The sequence below is a fragment of the Callorhinchus milii genome, unplaced genomic scaffold (assembly GCF_018977255.1).
Source record: "Callorhinchus milii isolate IMCB2004 unplaced genomic scaffold, IMCB_Cmil_1.0 Scaffold1, whole genome shotgun sequence".
NCBI lineage: Eukaryota > Metazoa > Chordata > Chondrichthyes > Chimaeriformes > Callorhinchidae > Callorhinchus > Callorhinchus milii.
In genome coordinates, this window is record NW_024704742.1 from 71318756 (window position 1) to 71341458 (window position 22703).

Consider the following 22703-nt stretch of genomic DNA (forward strand, 5'->3'; position numbering starts at 1 on the left):
TTGGTGCTGCATTGTCAGAGGCATCATCCTTTGACTGATACATAGCATGAGACCATCAGGATGGTAGAAGACGCACTAAATAGCCCTTGGTCTTTTTGTGTCTAGCAATTCCTATGTTCCCAACAACCTGAATTTATGTAATCGCTTATAATTTGGGATCATATCTCATATCTCAAGGATGGCGCTTCTGGCAATGCAGCACACCCCCAGCACTGCATTGGACTATGTGAGTCCCAAATCCTGAAGTGGGGCTTGAACCCACAACCTTCTGACTCAGAGGCAAGTGTGCTACCAACTGGTGTCCTACGAGCATAGTGACCTCTACCTTTATAAAGAGAAATTGATAAACATTTCAAGTGGAACAATATAAAAGGAAAGGCGCTTTGAAAATGTAATTTTGCTGTTGTTGTTGTTGTTGTATATTGGGATTGGAGTAGATAGCTCCAGCAGAGGTGGTAGCCACATAGGCCAGAAAGTTTTAAATTTGTAAATTGTAAGTTCGAGGATTCCATTTTGCATTTAAATTGATTTTGCAAACTGCATAAAGCTACTTAGGAAGTCTTTATATCTTAGATCTCATTAGTGGTGAAGCAAATTTCATTTTTGCCTTGAAGTACTGGATTATCACAAGAAGTTCAGATAAAGGAGGTTTTGTGTCCCATTTGCTCTCATTCTTCCAGTATAATCACCATGCCGACCTCCCATTACTGTTGAGCCAATTCTTGAATGAGTACCAGTGTTCTGGCCTCAGTCACTCTGGTTGGTAACCCACATTCCACTTGCTGATTAGCCCTTGATGTAAAAACGACGTTGTTTGTCCTAAACTTGCTCATTGCAACCTCTGACCTCTTGTCCTGCTGCTTTTGATATATCTGAAAGTGTTGCTTGGAGTTTTGTATTACTCTGTACCCCCATCACACCAGTCCTTGCCAGGCTCCATTGTCTCCCTATTACAGCACAGATCGATTTAAAGATCCTCTACAAATCCCTGCATGCCCTGGCACCTCCCTAGCTTTCTCCCCACTCCATTAGCCACTTCCTCTGCTCGGAGGGCACTGGCCTCCTACTTGAGTCTCATCCCCTCTGTTGCACCACCGGCAGCTGCACTTTCAGCCACTGTGAAGCGCTTTGGGACGTTCTCTCGACGTGAAAAGCGCTATATCAAATGCAAGGATTATTATTATTATTATTATTACACCCCGAAGCTTTGGAACTCTCTCCCCCAATCCCTCTGCCTTGCCCCTTCTTCCCCTCCTTTAAATCACGGCTGAAGATCTTCCTCTTCACCCGTGCTTACGGTCACATCCTCCCTCTCCCCGGCTCAGCGTCAGGTGGCGCCACTGTTAAGCACTCTGAGATGCTAGTTAAATGCAAGTTATTGTTATTGTTTACTTTTGCTATCCTATTTCAACATCTTATATACCTCTCTAAAAATTTTAAGAGAAACAATATGACAATATTAAAAGGCACAGAGAAAAAGAGATTTAGAGGAGTTAGCATGAGTGGAGGAGCTGGCATAAACACAGGCTTAGTGCAGACATGATGCTCTGAGATGTTTATTGTCGAGGCTGAAGAGCCCAGCTTTTTTAGTTGTTGCTCACAACTGGTCCCTGTAATTTCTGCCTCATTGTTCTCCTCAATCCTGCAGGGAATCGGAATGGGATCGGTTGTAAGATTGTAATAAAGGCTAAAGCCTTTTTGAGGCACCTTCAGTTCAGAATGATCGGAGATAACTAAACTGATGAATCATATACCAATACTGGCTGCATGCAGGCTGTTAAAAATGATTTTGAGAATTTAAAGGGTTATCATTAATTCAGGCCACATCCGGACATAATGCCTCTCTTGTCTACAATGTACGATACAAAGATCTACATTCAAGCTAATTCTAAGCTTCTTATGCTGAACAGTTACAAAGAACCCTTGCTTGTATTCACCACAGAGCAATGCGGCTAACTTCACTCTTTCTAAATGTCATGTATCCCACAGTGGTATTATCAAGATCAGCAAACATTACACTTCTCAGTCACGAAACAGATAACATCAACAGAAGGTTAGGTAGTGTGATGAGGTCGAGCCAGATGGACTTGGTGTATCTGTTTCAGGCCTCACTGACAGGATTGCGGAGTTTCAGTTTGTGGATGGTATTGTGCTGCTGGCGGATTCACCTGGGGGCCTTTTGCACTGTACCCACCATCTTGAACACTGGGCCAACCAGTGGGACATGTTGGTGGTCCGGAAACATGGATCTGCACAGACCAAGGGAAGAAATCTAGGGTACTGATTGGAAGATACAAGGGGCATCAGTCCCACTTGTTGATTTTTTGGTACCGTGGACACCAACCTTTGCTTAGACACTGTGCTGTAGGACCTTGCTGAGAAGGGCATACAAGATTTGTGTGCAAACAGCCCTCCTTTATGGATCTGAGCTCCTAGGGTTGCAGGGGAGAGGCTTCTTCCTGCCCATTTGCAAAGTCAATGATCAAATAGTGGATTTGTGGCAAATAAGGGAAGGGGCTGCAGGGAGGTAGGCCTACACTGACCTTTCGCTAAGCACCCTGGAGGTGGCTTCAACGCTGGCACGTCTATTTGCCAAGGCCCCTCGCATGAGGACTTGGATTAATAATAATAATCTTTGCATTTGCCTTATCACGTCATGAGACAGCTCAAAGTGCTTCACAGAATATATTGTAAAGTGTATTGTGTGGGCATATGTAGCAGCCAGTTGCACACAGCAATATCCTACGAATAGTCATGGAGTGAGTGATCAATTTTATTTGAGAGATTGTTAGCCAAGACACCAGGGAGAGAGAAACTCGCTTCTTTTTTCTCTTTTAACATTCACCTGGACAGGCAGACGGGACCTCAGTTTAACACCTCACCCAAAAGGTGGCACCTCCGATAACACAACACCCCCCCCCCCCACCTCCAGCGCTGCACTGTGGTGACAGTTTAGACGATGTGATTCCAAGTCCTGACGTGGAGCTTGAACACACAACCTTCTGACTCAGGCAAAAGCGCCAGGCTGACATACAGTGCCATCAAGCAAACGCTAAACTGATTCCTTCAATAAGAGGTTCAGAAACTGATCTATGCAATAAACACGGTGCCCCCTGCCCCAGTCCCCATCCAAACAGAGCCTGAGTTTGATCCCCACTCCAGGCCCCTCCATTTGTTCTCCATTAGACACACCACCATTGCTCAGCCCAGCAGCGACTAGGGAACATGGGTGATTGACCGCCGGCACGGGTTCTTGAGGACATCAGATACGGCCCTGCCCACAGCTTAGATGTTTACATGCTGTGCGCTGTGAGGAGAGAGTGCTGAACACAAGAAGACCCGGAATTAAGCAGCTGGTGCTGAGTAAGCCTGGTACGCAACATTGGACTTGAACCTCAGAAACATCAAGGTGGCTGTCATGTTGCAAGCTGTCCTATAAAGGTCCTCGCACCAAACCGAGGGTAGATTTTCGTCGAATGAGGAAACTGAGGCTTGGGACGACAGCTGCTGGAAGGCGTTACTTGGAGTACGAGTTTGTGAACATGTGTTTATACATGTAGCAGTTGGAATCCACCTGGATTGGCTTGCAGAGAGGCAGCAGCTGCTGTGTAAACTCCGCACCTCCAACTGATGGAACCATCTCTAAATGGGAAAGGATGTGTGCCCAAGCTGTGGTTGGAAGAAGGTGGCAATGCTCTCACGCATTTCATGCTGAGCTGTGTTTGTCCACCAGGAAACTTGCAGGGAGTTCCTGTTACTTCACATCCACCCAGTGAGGCCTCAAACCTGCACTTAATGGATTTCAAAAAACTAGTGACAATCCACCTGAGGTGTTGGGGGGGTGGTGGTGGGGTGGGGGGGAGATAGGTGGGATCTCCTTGGAGTTGAATGACTTCCAAGATGACACGTTTGGCAACAGAATGTCAGAATCAAGGCCACCCTCTGTGATGGTCTCTAGTCCTCTCTGGCTCATCAGGGCAGATCAGTCACTGGGGGAAGGGACTCTTACCACTCAGCTCCTGTTAAACATGCAAACCAAAGTCCTCATGCGGTCCGAGCTGGACAAGCAGCTGGAAAGCTTGGCATACAGTGCTCTCAACGGTAAGCTATGTTGGCTAGACTCCAGCAGTTACCCCAACGCACACTCTAGGATCCCCAAGCCTTGGCTTTTGCCAACCTGTGCCTGATAGCTTCCGGAATTAGGTTAGCAGGATGCGTCCCTCAAGGGAGAGAGCGCACATTCCATTCCAATAAACCTCTCTGGAATTTCCATGTGTAGATGGGATGCATGGAATTCTCAGTTTGGTTTGGAGATTCTTAAGCATGGGGATGGGTTTCTGCACATGTCAGACACCGAGCTGAACAGAAAAAGAGGTGAAATTGACTGTGTATTTTATGGGTGAAGCGCAGCAGTCAATTGTGCACAGCATTGTCCCACATTACAATCATGGATTGAGGGACACATTTGTTTTGGGGTGAATTATGCTACTGCATTCCAATGCTTTACAAAAATGCTTTACAATGGCGGAGTGGAACCTGAACAAGGTGGGAAATAAAAGGAGGCTGGTAGTTAGAAGAGAGTTGGACAGGACCAAAGGCACTACTGAAGGGGTAAGATCTCGCCCATCATTATTGAAAAAATCTTTCAGCATATAAGGTGACACCATCTGTGCTTTCTCTCTAATTTAATCAGCCATGCAATGCACATGAAGTCAAATGGAAACAGGTAGTTTGACATCTGTTTTCTTGTGGTTACTCATTTGTCAGGTGAAGGCAAAGAGGAAGGACAATTACCTTTTTTTATTAAAGCCTGACAAAATCACAAAAAAAAGCCACAAAATATCTTGAACCAGACTGTCGGCCAGACTCGGTTGGGAGTGCTATTGCCTCTAGGTCTGAAGATTATGCAACAGGACCTGAGCTGTGTTCCTGGGCAACACTGCACTCCTGGGGCTGTCTCTCCCACTGTCCTGGACAACAACTTGCATTTATACGGCGATCCTCACGCAGGGTAGTGTCTCAGAGCGCTTGATAGAACGGAGCCTGATGCCAAGTCAGGGTGTGTATGGGGGTGGGGTGTGACCGTAAGTACAGTCGTAGAGGAAAGACTTTAGGTGCGACCTGACGATGGGGAAGAAAGGGGCCAGAATGAGGGATTGATGGAAAGTGTTCCAGTGTTTCTGGGCATAGTAACTGAAAGCACGAGGACAACAGCCCTCCAGATTATTTGGGACTTTACTGTTCGCAACACTGACTGCTGTTTGAAAGCAATTACTGTAAAGCAACTAAAGACATTTGTGCAAGTTTCTTCTTCCACTATCTCTTCTACACAGCCCTGTAAGATTCCCAAACTCTAAAAAATTAGTCTTAACCCATGAGATTGTGGAAACTTCAAAAATTCTTCATTTGGAACCTAGGCTTCTACATGGAGTTCCCAAAGACCTGTTACCCCCATGTGTGTTTCTCTTCCCCCCCGACCACCTCCTACAATGCACTGACCAACAACTGGAACATGTGGAAGAATGATGATAATTGTATACTTAATTGTATTCAGCACAAGTGTTTACCTGTACTTAGACGTAGGATCGGTATGAGTGAGAGCCATAACTTTCATGGCAGATAATGATCCGTCGCCATGTTCAGTGCTACATCTTTTATAATGTGAAGTGAGGAGACAAAATGCATCTCTGACAACCTGTTTCAGCTCTTCCGTCATCTCATATCACTGTTTGGTAACAAGGCGATATGATGGCTTTGTGGACACACACTGTATAATTTTTAAAAAGAAACTGGTTTCCAAACTAACAAGGCATTTTAAGATCAATAATTTCGTAGCCTAAGACTAGGGGAAATTTCGAGCCTCCTCCAGTACCAACTCCAGGTCCACCAATGTTCTATTAGCTTGTCTGGCAGACATCAAGGCCTGGATAAGTGTAAACTTCCTGCAGCTGAATGTGGACAAAACAGAAGCCATACTCCTTGGCTCAGGTCAACATCTTCACTCCTGCGGATCTAAACTCCTCAACCTCCCTGGGCTCTTCCTCAGACTCACCAAACCAGTGCACAACCTAGACGTCTGGTTCAACCCCCAGCTGTCCTTCCTCCCCACATCCAGTCCCTGACAGGACCGCCTTCTTTCACCTCCGCCACATTGCCCGCCTCCAACCGTACCTTACCCCAAACGCAGCAGAAACCCTCGTGCATGTGTTTGTCACCTCCCGCTTAGATTACTCTAATGCACTCCTCGCCAGTCTCCCAGCTCCACTATTCAAAAGGTCCAGCTCATTCAAAACTCTGCCACCAGCATACTGACCCAGACTAAACTCCGTACTCACATCTCACCAGTTCTAACCGGGCTCTGCTGGCTCCCCATCACAAAAACGGATCAACTTCAAGATCCTCACACTCGTGTTCAAATCCTATCACTCCCTGACACATCCCTACCTCTCCGACCTCCTCACTCCCCAATCCACCACCCGGCCCCTCCGCTCGACTGGCACCAGCCTCCTGTTCATCCCTTGCACACTCCACCCCACCATCGGAGGTCATGCTTTCAGCCACTATGCCCCAAAATTCTGGAACACTCTCTCTCAATCCCTCCACCTTGCCCCCTCTCTCAAGTCCCACCTGAAAACTTTCCTCTTCGAACGTGTTTACGGCCACCTCCCCCCTCCCCCGGCTCAGGGTCAGGCTTCACTACTGTTAAGCACTCTTGAGATGCTACCCTGGGTGGAGGGCACTATATAAGTGCACATTGTTGTCAATCTACATTCCATATTGGATTCTTTGGCTGCAAACGTAGTTGTAATGTGTACAGCTAGTAATGTATAAATACATAAATAAATGAGGGATATTGACAACATGATGAATTAAGTTGTAGTGACCATTTAGCCAGGGTCAACTTATCAGCAGTTTACTGTATTTGTTTGATAACTTTATATCTTCACGATGATTGAATTTTGCATTTACAAATTTATCCAGCGAGCTGATGTGAATCCTGTTCTGTGTTAAGTTAGCTGATCCTAGCTGTAGTGAGGTGGGGAAAGAGGAAGGGAAAGGAAAACAAAGGGACTGCTGTAAGGGTAACAAATGGATTTAAGCACCATATGTTAGGCAAAAGAACGGGTTCCTGTTGTTTGCCATCCACTGAGCCCCATTGAAGAGTGTGCGAACATAACATTGGTAACACTTATATCATAGCATTGGTAACTTTAACCCAATCCCTTTGCAGTAATTACTGTCAAGTGCAGTGACTGTTATTGTAGGTGAATGAGGCTGGATTGTCAGAGGTGGAGTTCTTCGGAAGAGACGGTAAACCGAGGTCTCTGTCAGTGCCCTTCAGGTGCACGGTAAATATCCAGTGACGCTATTGGAAACAAAAAGGGAAGTTTCTCCCGGTGTCCTGGCCGACAATCCTCCAGGTAATCCAGTCATTCACTTCATGGCTGCATGTGGTAACTTCCTGTGTGCAAACCGGCTGTCAAGTATGCCTTACAAAACAGTCACTACACTTGACACTCATCAGTGTGAAGTGCTTTGAGACGTTTCGATGTGATAGGTTGCCAGAAACAAATTCAAGTTATTTTCCTTTCGGTTACAAACGGGCTGTTATTACGACAGTTTATACAGTATGTATATAGGCCAGTGGTAGGATTTCTGCATTGCTGCTGTATACAGAGATATTCAACCAGAAAAGTCAGCCTTTGGGTAGAACAGCATGTGCTAGTTGTTTGAAAATTGTGGCTGTTGTTTTGGATTCCTTCCCACAAGGATGCACGACACCTTCAGGCAACTTCAAAACAGGTTTGATTTGTATAGAGCGAAGAAAGGGGAAGTAAATAAAACCAACCAGACTCCAGAGGCCTCATATCCGTCAGACACTCAGTCTGTAAACCCATTTTTATCTTAAAGTTTAAGGTCACACAAGAATATTTACAGAGTCCTGTTGCATATTGTTTAGAGCACTCGCCTCGCAAGTGAACCTAGGTCCTCTTGCTTGCGAGGCGAGTGCTCGAACTACTATAATAATCCTTGCATTTGATATAGCGCCTTATCACATCTTTGAGATGTCTCAATGCGCTTCACAGAATATATTATGAAGTGAATTGACTGTATTTTGTGGGCAAAACGGCTAATTACACACAGCAGTGTCTCACAAACAGTTGTGGATTGAGTGACCACATTTCTGGCCGTGTATTTATGGCCAGTTTTTTTTTCTTACTATACTGCGAAGTAAACAGAGGCAGGAGTAAGGAAACTTGCCTAAGATTCGAACCCGGAATTTCTCGCTTGCAAGGTGAGCTCGCTAACCACTATCTTACTGGACTTCAATAATTTAATTCAATCTTAATTTAAGACAGTGAATGTTCTTAAGGTTAAGAGTATCCAAGCAAACTCGTCCTGGAAGGCAAACATGATTGAATAATAGTTGTTGAATTCGTTATCATGTCTACATAAAACCTCAGAACATCTCAAAGCTCTTTACAGGGAACTGATGTCAAGCATCTGTACTGGTAAGCAAATGTAGAGGCCAATTAGCACACAGTGAAATAAACAGCAATGAAGTGAATGATTAATTGATCACCAGGATAACAGGAAAAAATCTTTTCTCTTTTCATCAGTCATAAGATCTTTAACAATGAGCAGAACAGTTGGGACCTCAGTTTAATATCTCACCTGAAGAATAGCATCTCTAACAATGCGGAGCTCCCACAGTACTGTAATAGAGTGTCAGTCTAGACTATGTGCTCAAGTCCTAACATGTAGCTTGAAATCCCAACTTTCTGATGCATTGGCAAGATTTCTACTGAATCAGCCAAGATAACACCTGGTTTTACTTCAGAAACATAAAATGACACCCTGTTTTAGTTCTAAAAAGTCTTCAAATTTAAGATTGTGAAAAAGTTCAGACTTCATTTGAAAGCAGTTCCCAAGAAGACAGTGAATGTTCTTAACGTTAAGACCATCCAAGTAATCTCGTCCTGGAAGGCAAACGTGTGAATAATAATTGTTGAATTTGGCGTCATGTCTATATAAAACCTCAGAACATCTCAAAGCTCTTTCCAGACTCGACTACATTAACTCCTCCCTCCATAGGTTGCAGATTATCCAGAACTCTGTAGCCCATGTCCTCGCCGACACCAGGCTCCGCGACCCTATCACCCCCATCCTCGCCTGACTCCTCTGGCTTCCCATCACACAGAGCATACAGTTCAAGATCCTGGTTCTCACCTTCAAAGTTCTCCATGGCCTTGCTCCCCCTGACCTCTGTAACCTCCTAATGCCCTACCAACCTGCTCGCTCCCTCCGCTTAGTGGGCTCTGGCCTGCTGAATGTCCCCCACCTCACCACTGGCGGNCGGCCCTTCAGCCACTCTGCCCCCATCCTCCGGAACTCCATCCCGCAGTCCCTCCACGTCAACTCCTCTCTTGCCTCCTTCAAGAACCGTCTCAAGACCCTCCTCTTCAACAATGCCTTCGGTCACCCTCCTTCCCCCACTGCTCTCCACCCTCCCCAACCCCCAGCTCGGGTCCGAAACACTGACTGTCCAGTGCATTGGGATGTCGTCCCAATGTGAAAGGCGCTATACAAATGTAATTTTGTTGTTTTGTTGTTGTTGAATCGGCTTCCAAATTAGCAACCTGCTATATAATATAACATTCTTCACACAGGGTGGCATGAAATGATTTGTACGCGAGTGTGAGGATCTTGAAATGGATCCATTCTGCAACAGGGAGCCAATGGAGCCTGGCAAGAACTGGGGTGATGGGGGGGCAGAGTTTAGTAATAATAAGGATGCAAAGTTTTGAATTAATTGGATTTTATGAATGCTGGGAAGACTGGTAAGGAGGGCATTATTATTTTTCCAGACATTGAAATATGTCTGATTCATACAGACTCTCATTAGTACCTTGTTTATTCCATTGTACTCACCTGAACCTGGGAGGTCCAGGTATGGATTAAGAACATAGAGGTGCAATGTATATTCCGAAATCAAACAGGTAGTTTGCTGCCAACCACAGACAAATAATTATTGGACAGCCAAGGTTCAAAAGAAAGGAGAGGACAGGATACATCATGTAGTTAGTAACTAAGCAACGGCAAGCTTGGGGTTTAACATTAAACCTTGCATTTGATGTAGAGCCTCATTTCATCAAAACACCACAAAAACTTCATACCACAGGTGACTATGAAGACTGCTATACATTATTCCCTGCATTTGGTATATCGCCTATAAACTGTCTCAACCCACTTCACAGGACAATGTGATAACACACTTCAAGCCATTAAGGGAATGACCAATTTTATTTGGAAGATTGTTGGCTAGGATACAAGAAAAAACTCCCTTTTCTTTTTGAACAGTGTTTAGGGATCTTTAACATCCAGCTGAACAGGCAACAACAACTTGCATTTATATAGTCGCACAGGTTAGCGTCTCGGGGTGCTGCACTGTGGCGAAGTTGGACAAGGGGGAAGGGGAGGCAACCGTAGGCACAATTGAAGATGTAAGCCTTAAAGAGGGATTTAAAGATAAAGTGGAGGCAAAGCGGAGGGATAGTGGGTGGGAGTTTGAGTTTGGGGAAGTAATAACTGAAGATACAGCCACCAATAGTGGCACTGAGGGGCAGGGGATGAACAGCAGGCCTGTGTCCACTGACCGAAGGGAGCAGGCAGAGGAATGGGATACAAGTACCTCAAATAAGTCAGGACATCAAAGGATTTGTAAGTGAGGGTAAGGATGTTGAAATCGATCCTTTCGGAAATAGGGAGCCATGAAACCAGTGGAGCCTGGCGAAGTTTGGGGTGAATGGTGTGTGGAGTTTGGTGCAGATGTGCAGAGGAGTCGGAGTTTTGTATGGGTTGTATCTTTTGGATGATGGAATTGGGGAGACCAGCGAGGAATGCAATTGAGAAATCTCACAAGAGAAATCAATAATCAGACTTGCATTTTTGGTATTTGACAAAAATCAACCTCATTTTAATGTCTCATCAGAAGAACAGAGTCTCTGACAATGCAATGCTCCCTCTCCCACACACCACCAGACTGCACAAACATGTCAGACAAGACTGTGAGCTCAAAATCCTGATATGGCGCTTGAACGCCATCACACCAGTTCTTCCCCATCTTAAGGTCACGCCTGAAGAACTTCCTCTTTGACCATGTTTATGGTCATCTCCCTCCGGCTCGGCGTCGTGCTCCGCTAACTATCAAGCGCTGTGACTGCGTGAGGAGCACTATATAAATGCAAGTTATTGTTGCTGCTGAACCCACAATCTTCTGACCCAGGCATCAGCTATTCTGCACCATTATACCTGGGGTCTCCAACCGATTGATCACTCTTAGGTGGCATCTCGCACGTGCTCAATAAAAGGAGAGGAAGGAGCAATATTTACCGCAGTTTAAACATTAAAGTTTATATTTTTTATTTTGAGATGCATCAAATACTTTGTGCATCTGACTTCTTTTTCAATTGGATGGGATGCAATAACAACTCAGTTCTATCACTACTTTCTCTTGTCTTTTTGATCATGCGCGAGAGCACCAGCTAGAGGTGATCGACTCATTAGGAAACCCTGTCTTAAAAGGTAGTGGCTGCTTATTTTTTTCTAATGTGACCGCCAATTTCTGCACACCAATGCAAATGACCATTATTTTCTGGGGTTTTGTTGTACAGGACAAACTCCCTTCTCTTCTCATATAGCAGCATGGGATTGTTGACGTCACAGGCACAGATAGGATCTCATTTCCATTGGCTACTTCATTTGCCTACATGTGCAGTCACTACGCTAGACTACAGTCTAAAGCCTAATGATTTTTAAACCAATGCTTTAGACTCGGAAAAGCATTTCCGCGTCTAAATGCTTAACTTGGAAGCATTTAGAGGCCTTTTGCCTTTTATAGGTGTATCAAATGTAAGAATTATTATTATAAATAAGATTCTTTGTGCTGCACATGAAAATCTGTGTATGAATTGAACATAGAAACATAAGAATTGCTAGACAAAAAACACCAATGTCCATCTAGTTTGCCTACTATCATCCTGGTAGTCGCATTCTACAATTATGGAGATGTTGATAGCACTTAATTCTGTATGGATTAACCTACAACAAAGTGGAAAGCTTTGGGAACCTTAGACCACCCCCCAGAAACCCCCTCCCCCCAAGCACCTTTCCATCACAACATTAAGCAGATTTTTAAACCATTCCCCGTGTCCTGATCTCAACCTCCGTTTGGCAGCCTGTTTAAGTCGTTAATTATAACCTTATCACATCGTTGAGACATCTCAAAGTGTTTCACAGAATATACTATGAAGTGGATTCATTGTATATTTTGTGGGCGAAATTACCCTCTGGGATCTGTCCTGAAATTGCCCCTTTGCAACTCTAAACCTCGAGTGTCCTCTTGTTCTATTATCTCTGTGCATTCAAAAATATTGTTCAAATTGTGTTTATTTTCCAATCCTGTTCAGAATGTAATATACCTCTATAAGGTCTCTTCCGAGACATCTCATTTCAACACTGAAGTGCCCCAGCTCGTCTAGTTGCTGCTCATTTTTGCTCGATTATCTACAAAATAGACAATCACAACAATTTACAGTATATCCCATGAAGCATTGTGAGACATTCCCCCGACTTGAAAGGCGCTGTATCAAATGTAAAGATTATTTATATTATTGCTCATTCCTCTAACATTGGGCATCAACCTCATTGCTCTCCTCTACCCTGCGTCAAGAGCCTGGGCAGCCCTATTCCAAAGGGACCAGAACTCCTTTGCCGATCCCAACCCCCAACTCGGTCTAAATCTCTGACTGTCCAGCACCTTTGGACATCCTCCCGACATGAAAGGCGCTATATAAATGTAATTTTGTATTGTACTCAAGGTGCAGTCTCCAATACTGGCAAAAAAATTATACACCCCGACTTTTGCGTGTGGTAATTTAACCTCAAGCACTTTGGCAACAAATAAAAACAGAAGTTGCTGGGAACACTCAGCAGATCAGGCAGCATCTATGGAGAGAGGAAAGTGAGTCAACGTTTCAGGTTGATGACCTTTCATCAGCTGTTCTAACGTTAACTCACTTTCCTCTCTCCATAGATGCTGCCTGACCCGCTGAGTGTTCCCAGCAACTTCTGTTTTTATTTCAGATTTCCAGCATCTGAGGTATTTTTGCCTTCTGACAATTTGGTAATATCCTGTTTGTGTAGTTTATTGGTGCCACACACTGTTTTGAAACAGTGAGCGATGAGGCAGCTTCCGCCTTAGCAAGTTCTACAACAATAATCATACTTCCATTTGATTTAGCACCTTATCAGATAGTTGAGACGTCTCAAAGTGTTTCCCAGAATATACTGTAAAGTGGATTGACTGTGTATTTTGCGGGAGAAACGCAGCAGCCAATTGCACACAGCAGTGTCCCACAAATAGTCATGGATTGAGTAGTGAGATTTTTTCTATCCCATCCATGCAGCATTATTATTATTAATAAATAATAATCCTGTATGTGTTTCCTATTCTTACTTCATATTCTTACCTTGTATTTATTTGTATTATCAGCCCACGTGCATACCCTATCAATTTCTTTGCAAGACCTCAGTTGGTTCGCCTCGGAATCAGAATATTGTGGGGAGACTTAATAATAATAATTACTTTTGTTAAAAATGCAAGTAATTTGAGCTCAGTCCACGCCACTAACTAATCGGTGGATTGTCAAAAGACGTGAAACTGAGGCTGTTTCCCTTGAACATTAAAATATCTCAGTGACACTATTCAAAATGAGAAGGAGTTTCTCCCAGAGCCGGCCCAGACACGATAGGCCGAATGGCCTCCTTCTGTGCTGTATAATTCTATGATTCTGTATGACCCAATGCTAGACTAGGCGATCAATGCCTTTACCACTGGGCCATCAGCATACACAGCTGAATGCCACTATCCACACACCACTCATCTGCTCACTAATTTACCTGCATTGGGATTCAGGTGGTGTAGTGAAGTTGGGCCTGCAATGGTAATATCTTTTTTGACTGCATGCACTCATGCATTATTATTAGGCACATTATTTTACTTGAGCAGTGCAATGGGGAGAGATCTGATCCGGAGGAAAAGTGTAGAAAAAGAGACACACACATACACACACACACACAAACCAGCAGAGAGAAAGAGGACAGAATCATTTCGCCTGCAAAATATATAGTCAATTCACTTTACAGTATATTCTGTGAAACGCTTTGAGACGTCTCGAAGACGTGATAAGACGCTGTATCAAATGCAAGGATTATTATTATTATCCCCGTCCTTCCCTAAAACTATGTGTAACCCTATGATCAATGACTAGTACTATCTCCCTCTTGCTTTCCATTGCAGGTTATAACAAGTTCAACAGAAAGTATGCAGAAGCTGTATTCAAATTATACTCAACAAAATAAGGCAACAAAATGTTAACCGTTTCCTTAATATTTTACCCACAAAGATATACTGTCAATTAATTTTACAAAAATTCGGTGAAGCGCCTTGAGACGTCTGAATGACGTGATAAGGCATGATATCAAATGCAAGAATTATTAATATAATCCTTGCGTTTGATATAGCGCATTATCATGTCTTCAAGACGTCTCAAAGCACTTCACAGGATATACGGTAAAGTGAATTGACTGTATATTTTGTGGGCGAAACATGGCAGCCAATTGCACGCAGCAGTGTCCCACAAACAGTCGTGGACTGAGTGACCAAATGTTTTTTCAAGGGATTACCCCTGGAAAGCAAGCTACCAATCGACTAACAACCGGGTTTCTACTTACTGCTAGGTAAACAGAGGTGCATGGAGTAAGGAAACTTGTCCAACGTTTCACACACTAACGTGCATATACACTCACACATACTCTCTCTCTCACACACACATACAATCACTCTCTCACACTCACATACACACAGACCAGTAAGTGGGCCTGGTTTTGTACACACATTCTCACTCTCTTTCTCATTATTATTTAATCTAACGTTGTTCATGTTTTTGCTCATGAGAAGACAATACATTTTTTAAAATAATGACCATAAAAATTTCCCGGGGGTGGGGCATGGTCGATGTTGCTTTTTAAATCCTCAGACAAACTTATCACACCCAATAAAGAAAGAATACAATACAATGAAGGCTGAAGCTACAACAACAACATTCATTTACACTCAGAGAGTTTCTGTGGCTGTTTGTGAGAGAGATATTGCTGCGTGCAAATTGGCTGCCTGTTCGGCTACAAATATACACACATTCCAGTATATTCAGGGAAACGTTCTAAGACGTCCTCCCGAAATGAAAGGTGGTATATCAAACATAAGAATTAATAATGCCTTTCATGTTGGAGAAGGGAATGCTTTGGGGAAGTTGGATGGGTGGAGGGATACTCATGTGCAATACAGTCTATGTAATTTTATGAAAATATCTCAAAAGTGCTCAAAAAGCTACAATTTGTTGCTTAGCAATAGCACCTGGCCCCAAGTGTCTCAAAATCATAGTCTCTAGACATTCACTGTGCAGAATTTTTGCAAAACTCTTTCTAAATTCAATCGTAGTTTGAAGCCAGTTTCTTAAGTAATAATAATTACGTCCTCCCGACATGAAAAGCGCTATATCAAATGCAAGGATTAATAATAAACCTTGAATTTGTTATCACACTCTCGAGATATCTCAAAGCACTTGGCAAATGGAATGACTGTATTTTGCAGAAGTAATACAGTAAAGAGGGCCTCCCAAATTAATTTTCCACCATTCCACACAACAGTAAAAATTTAAGACAAAGCTCCGATACTCTTTTTCCAGTAGCATCACAAGATCTTTTAATATCCGCCCAAAGACCAGGCAGATGGAAGGGAGCTGGATTTTAACACCTCCGATAATGCGGCACTTCTGTGCTGAGCATCAGCTTGGACTATGGACTCATAAAGTTGTAGTACCGGAACTTGCTTGTGAAACTGAACAGCAATATATCTGTAACACCTTGCATCTGCTGCAGCGCCCACAGCATTGAAATGTCCTAAACCTCTTCACAGGGAATTGCCGTATTGGTTTTATTGACTGTATTTGTAGAGAAACACGGTAACCAGTCTGTATAATAGTCTATCGGCAGATCTGGCTGGACCCTTAACAAATCTTACCGCTCCGCCCTTGGCTCCACTAAATCGTTCTTCTACTCCAAGATAATCTTGGAGGCCAAGGACGACCCCTGGCTCCTCTTCTCTCTCACCAACCGGCTACTCCGCCCACCCTCTCACACCTCGCCCATCCTCTCCTCCAATGCCAACTGCGAGGAGAAGTTGAGGGGATCCGCTCAGCTCCTCTGCCCTTCCGACCACTACTAATCCCTCCAGATCTTCCCCTCACACCCTGGCCCCTACCCATCCCTCCCTCCACACTTTCGAACCTGCTCCCCCTCCTTATTCACAACCACCCTAACCCACATGAAACTGACCTGCCCCTTCAAACCCATCCATAGCCATCTCCTTACCTCCCAGCTCCACCTCCTTGCCCTTCTACTCACAGATGTCATAAACGTCTCCCTGTGCACTGGCACCATTCCCACACATTTAAAAACGTCATCACTCCTATCCTTAAAAAACCTTCCCTAAACCTTGAAACGAGTCGTCGTTTCCCTGCTTCACTCCTTCCTCTCCCACCACTCCCTTCACGAACCTCTCCAATCAGGTAAAAAACCTTTGGACAAAGTATCAAATCACTGTTTGTCCATCTGTGACCAGGGATCCCTCTGCCTCCTCGTCCTCCCTGACTTCTCTGTTGCCTCTGATACCAATGACCCTCTATTTTCTTCTACCGCCTCTCCCTTCACCTTGACTTTCCTGGTTCTGTCCTTGAGTGGTTCAGATCCTACCTCTTACACCATCTCAACTTCATCTCCACAAACGGCTTCTCCTCTAGCCCCCGCACCATCTCATGTGGGGTTCCTCAGGGCTCTGTCCTTTTCAATATCTATATGCTCCCTCTTGGTGACATTTGTGCGCAATTGGTTGCCACGATTCACCGACAAAATGTACAATCAATCAATCCTCTTTACAGTATATCCTGTGAAGCGCTTTGAAATTTCTCAAAGACGTGATAAGGCGCTATGTCAAATGCAAGGATTATTATCATCATCTGCAGACATGGGGTCAATTTCTACATGTATGCAGATGACACCTAACTCTATCTCTCTGCCTCCACCCTTGACTCCAGAACCACTGCTGTCCTGACAGAATGTCTGTCAGACATCAAGTCCTGGATGAGAGATAACTTTCTTCAGTTGAATGTCAACAAGACCGAGGCTCTCCTGATTGGATCCGGTCAGCGCCTCCTCACCTCAGACATTGGCAGCATCACCATCCAAGGTTGCACACTATAGCTCACTAAGCCAGTCCAGAACCTTGGGGTCTTGTTCGACCCTCAACTATGCTTTCTACCCCACATCCATGCCATGACCCTCTCTGCCTGGCCCCACCTCCGCTACATCGCTTGGTTCCGCCACTGTTTACACCGCAGGCCGCCGAGACCCTCATACACACATTTATAACATCCAGGCTCAACTGTGCAAACTCCCTGCTTGACGGCCTCCCCCACTCATCATCCAGAACTCTGCAGCTCGTGTGTCCCCCGCACCAGGCTCCGCGACCTTATCACCTCCATTCTCACCCAACTCCTCTGGCGTCCCAACACAGTTAAGATCTTTGTCTTCATCTTCAGCCCAGCTCATCAACAAAATTACATTTGTAAAGCACCTTCCACGTCAGGAGGACATCCCAAAGCGCGTCCCAAACTCAGTCAGGAACTCTCTCGCCTTTGAATCAGAAGGTCGTGGGCCCAAGCCCAACGTTTGATCTTTGAGCTGACAGTCTCGGCTGACAATCCAATGTAGTGCTAGGAAGTGTTACATTGTTAGAGATGCTATCTTGTTCAGCTGGATGTTAAGATAAAGTGACACGATTTGGAAATAGTTTCTCCCAGTGTCCTGGTCAACAATCTACCAGGTCATTTACTTCTTAGCTGTTTTGGGGATATTGCTGTGTGCAGATTTGCTGCTGTGTTCTTCTACAAATACACAGTCCACTACACTCAACAGTAAATCCTGTGAAGCGCTTTGAGATATTTTGACAATGTGATAAGGTGCTATACCAACTCGGGTGCAAAGCCAGTGCCTTGGGACGTCCTCCTGATGTGAAAGGCGCCATATAAATTAAATAATAATAATTTGGTCACTCAAATGTTTTTGGGACAATGCTGTGCGCAATTGGCTGCCACATTCCACGCACAAAACATAGTCAATTGACTTTACAGTATATAATAATAATCCTTGCATTTGATATAGCATAGCACCTTATCGTGTCGTTGAGGCGTCTTAAAGCGCATCACAGGATATTCTGTAAAATGGATTGACTGTAAATGTTGTGTTTTGTAAAGCGCTTTGAGACGTCTCAACGATGTGATAAGGCGCTATATCAAATTCAAGGATTATTATTGTTATAAACAAGTAACCTAGCTCAGTGGTTAGAGCACTTTGCAAGCGAGATACCTGAGTTCAATTCCAGGCACAGGGCGAAACCTTGGGCAAGTTTCCTTACTCCACACAGAGCCTAATAATAATCCCTCCAAAACCAAAAACAATAATAAATTGGTCATTTTCAATCTACGACTGTTTGTGGGACATTGCTGTGCGCAATCGGCCGCCGCGTTCGCCCACAGTCAACTCACTTTACAGTGTGTTCCGTGAAGCGCTTTGGGACGTCCTCCCGACGTGAAAAAGCGCTATATCAAATGCAAGGATTATTATTATTATTATATTATTATTATTATATTAAAATCGCTCAGTACGCGAGGATGATCAGGACTTTTAGCTCCATCAGGAAAACGTGTAGCATTCAGCACAGGGGGGTGTGCAAGAGAAACAGCCACTTACCACTGTAGGAGATGGTTATCCTGGGAAGCGAATCCGAGGTGAAGCCCAGAGCGCAAAATAAACTCAAAACACCAACGAATGTGATCACGGCTCCGACTTTCATGGTGGCAAAAAAAAAAAAATTTTTTTTTTAAAAAACGTTTCTCAAACACGAAAGCAAAATCGTGTGTCCCCCCGAAAAAAAAACAAAAAACACCTCGAGGAGAGGAGAGAGAGAGAGGGGGAAAAAAAAGGCTTCCGAAAAAAATGTGGGGTGTTTTTTTAAAAGCAAAACTTTACAGTGTGTTTTTTTTTGGCAAATTTGATTTCTGTCGAGAACCAATCGACCAGGAAAAGGGGGGGAGAGAAAAAAAAGGTAATAAGAGAGATCCAGTGAAGAGGTTCACTCCTTCCTCTCACGTATCGCCGACTGAGTTCGAGGTCCCCCACCAACAACGCGTTGAAAGTCGCCTGAAACTTGTCAAGATGTCAGAGAACGTGCCCGAGCCGCGGCCGTAACGAACCCCCCGGGGCTCTGGGTGCCGGGTGGTCGCGGCCGTAACGAACCCCCCGGGGCTCTGGGTGCCGGGTGGTCGCGGCCGTAACGAACCCCCCGGGGCTCTGGGTGCCGGGTGGTCGCGGCCGTAACGAACCCCCCGGGGCTCTGGGTGCCGGGTGGTCGCGGCCGTAACGAACCCCCCGGGGCTCCGGTTGCCGGGTGGCCGCGGGTCCGCAACGAACCCCCTCGAGGCTGCAGCACCGTCCGGGGCTCACAGCAAAGGTCGGGTCGGGGGGAGGTTCGGCGGCTCTCACGTTTGTCGCCCAAACACTCGCCTCAAAAGTAGCGCAGTGCTCACTCAGCGCGTCGGTCAGCACCGGGGCCGTCCGGTTCAGGTGAGCGCTTTTTTACAACTGTGCGGAGAAAAGGTCTTTTTTTTAAAAAAAAAAGGGGCGGAAAACAGGTTTCGATTTAAATATTAAAATGACGCGCGCGGCCCCCAGTGACTTGAGCGCAGAAGAGCAACAAAGCCCAATCGGGCGTGAAACCCGCCCAATCCGGTAACCTTTGCCATTATATTATTATTATTATTATTATTGCTGGTATGGTTTGGAGCGGTAAAGCGCTGAAATGATTCGCAGGCGAGTCAAGCCAACCAGACCCGGGTTCGATTTCCCGGGGCCGGAGGAAACCTCGGGCACGTGTGCGCACCCCCACCCACCTCGGCGTACCTGGCAGTAAGCAGGAACCCGGTTGTCTAGTCGATGAGCGGATCACTTTCCGCAGATAATAATCTCTTTTTTAAAAAAATAATCATCGCGATTTGGTCGCTCGGTCCACCCTGTGTGTGTGTGTGTGTGTGTGTGGGACGCTGCTGTGCGCAATTGGCTGCCGCGTTTCGCCCACAAATATACAGTCACTTTACAGTATGTGCTGTGAAGCACTTTGAGACGTCTCAACCCCGCGATAAGGCGCTATGTCAAATCCAACCATTATTATTTTTTATTAGTACGTGTTCCATTGGTGTCAGCCTGTCTCAGTGGATAACACTCCCACATCTGAGTCAGTAGATTGTGGGTTCAAGTCTCCACGAGGGGACTTGGAATTACATAGTCTAAGTTGAAGCTCCAATGCAGTGTTACGACACACCATCCTCCTCCGTCACGCCATCCTCCTCCACCGCCTCTCCTCCCTCCCTCATCCACCTTAGTGGGATCGCACTATCCTGGTTCGAGACCTACCTATCAAACCACCTTCACTTTATCTCTTCAAGCAGTTTCTCCTCCCGCCCCTCCCGTTCACCTGTGGTGTACCCTAATGCTCCATCCGTGGCCCCCACCTCTTCCTCATCTATATGCTCCCTCTTGGCAATGTCATCCACAGATATCGGGTAAACTTCCACATGTGTGGAGATGACACACAAATCTACTTCTCCTCCTCCAGATGCGACTCCAGGTCCATCAATATTCTCTTGGCTTGTCTGGCGGACATCAGGGCTTGGATGAGAGAAAACTTCCTGCAACTAAATGTTGACAAGACGGAAGCCATACTCATTGGCTACCATCAACATCTTCTATCCTGCAGATCTGACCTCCTCAACCTTCCCGGCCTATCCCGCAGACTTACCGAACCGGTGCACAATCTTGCATCAGGTTCGACCCACAGCTGTTCTTCCTTCCCCACATCCAGTCCCTGACCAGGACCACCTTCCTCCACTTCCGCCACATTGCCCACCTCCAACCATGCCTCCAGAGGCAGCCAAAACTCTTGTCAAATCGTTTGTCACCTTGTCACCTCCCAACTCGACTTTTCAAGTGCTTCTTTGCCGGTCTCCCCAGTTCCACCATGCACAGGATCCAACTGATCCAAAACACAGCCGTCCGTACTAAACTCTGTACCCCCATCACCAGTTCTAGCCAGGCTCCACTGGCTCCCCACTGCCGAACACATCGATTTCAAGTTCCTCACACTCATTTTCAAATCCCTTCATGCTCTGGCAACTCCCTCCCTCTCTGACCTGCTTACCCCCCCCCCAACCCATAACCTGCTGCCTCAGCTCGACTGTCTCTGGCCTTCTGCATGTCTCCCGTGCCCTCTGTTCCACCATTGGTGGCCGTGCTTTCAGCCACTATGTCCCAAAACTCTGGAACACTCTTCCTCTATCTCTCCACCTTGCCCCTTCCTTCCCCACTTTCAGGTCACGCCTGAAGACCTTCCTCTTCGACCATGCCTACGGTCATCTCAGCCTCCCCCCAGCTCAGTGTCATGCTCCGCAACTGTCATGTACTCTGGGACACTACCCTGCGTGAGGGGCGCAAGTTGTTGTTGTTGACGAAGGATTTGAAAGTTATTCCAGTGTAACATGCCATTGATCACAATGCAGGCACAATGTACATAAACACACACTGCAAGAGGTCACATCTATACTAGATAGTTTCATTTTATGTCTAGAAAACATCTGTTCTTAGACATTAATGGAGAATAAACATGCTGGGGAAGTACTTTCTATTTGCCCAATAATAATAATATAATAATAATAATAATCCTTGCATTTGATATAGCGCTTTTCACGTCAGGAGGAAGTCCCAAAGCGCTTCACAGAATATACTGTAAAGTGAATTGACTGTATATTTGTGGGCGAACGCGGCAGCCAATTGCGCACAGCAATGTCCCACAAACAGTCGTAGATTGAAAATGACCAATACTGAAGGCAGTGCAGAGAAGAGCATCAAAGCTGATCCCCAATGTTAGAGACAATTCAGAAGAATGGCCCCTCTGATAAGGCAGCACTACCCCAAGCAATGTCCTGGATAGTGAACCTGGACTGAGTTCAAAGTACCGACACGGTGCTTAAACCTACAAACCTTCAGGCTCCAAGGTTCTTACCAACTGAGCCAAGCTGACACCGAAAATTAAGAGTAGGGTGTTCCAGTGTGTGTATGTGTTTGTGTGTGTGTGTAGGGGGGTGGGGGCTAGCATCAGCACAGACATGATGGGGAGAGAGCAGAAAAATGAGATTAGCACTATTTAAAAAGAAATGGGAGTTTCTTTATCCCCTGAAATGCTTTGAGATGCTTCCCAACATGAATCAAATGGAAGAATTCCTATTAAATTATTAAATACATAACAATATCAATAAATTATTAAATTATTATTAAATTGCAATTTAACAAATTTAACAATCTGGGTAGGATGAATATCCATAGTCAAAATCCCTCCATGGCCTTATCCCAATGTATCTCTGTGACCTCCTGTCATCCTACCGCTCCCTCCACCCACCCAGCCTGTTTCATGT

At 45.2% G+C, this 22703-nt stretch overlaps 1 protein-coding gene across 1 annotated transcript in view; it reads right to left on the minus strand.

Annotated features, from left to right (window-relative positions):
• Positions 1-19127, minus strand: part of sema4f (sema domain, immunoglobulin domain (Ig), transmembrane domain (TM) and short cytoplasmic domain, (semaphorin) 4F) — a 72827-nt gene extending 53700 nt beyond the window's left edge. The window contains exon 1 of the mRNA XM_007906670.2: positions 18931-19127. Coding sequence (XP_007904861.1) covers positions 18931-19033 — 103 coding nt within the window. The 5' untranslated portion in view covers positions 19034-19127. The remainder of the gene's footprint in view (positions 1-18930) is intronic.
• Positions 19128-22703: the final 3576 nt, after the last annotated feature.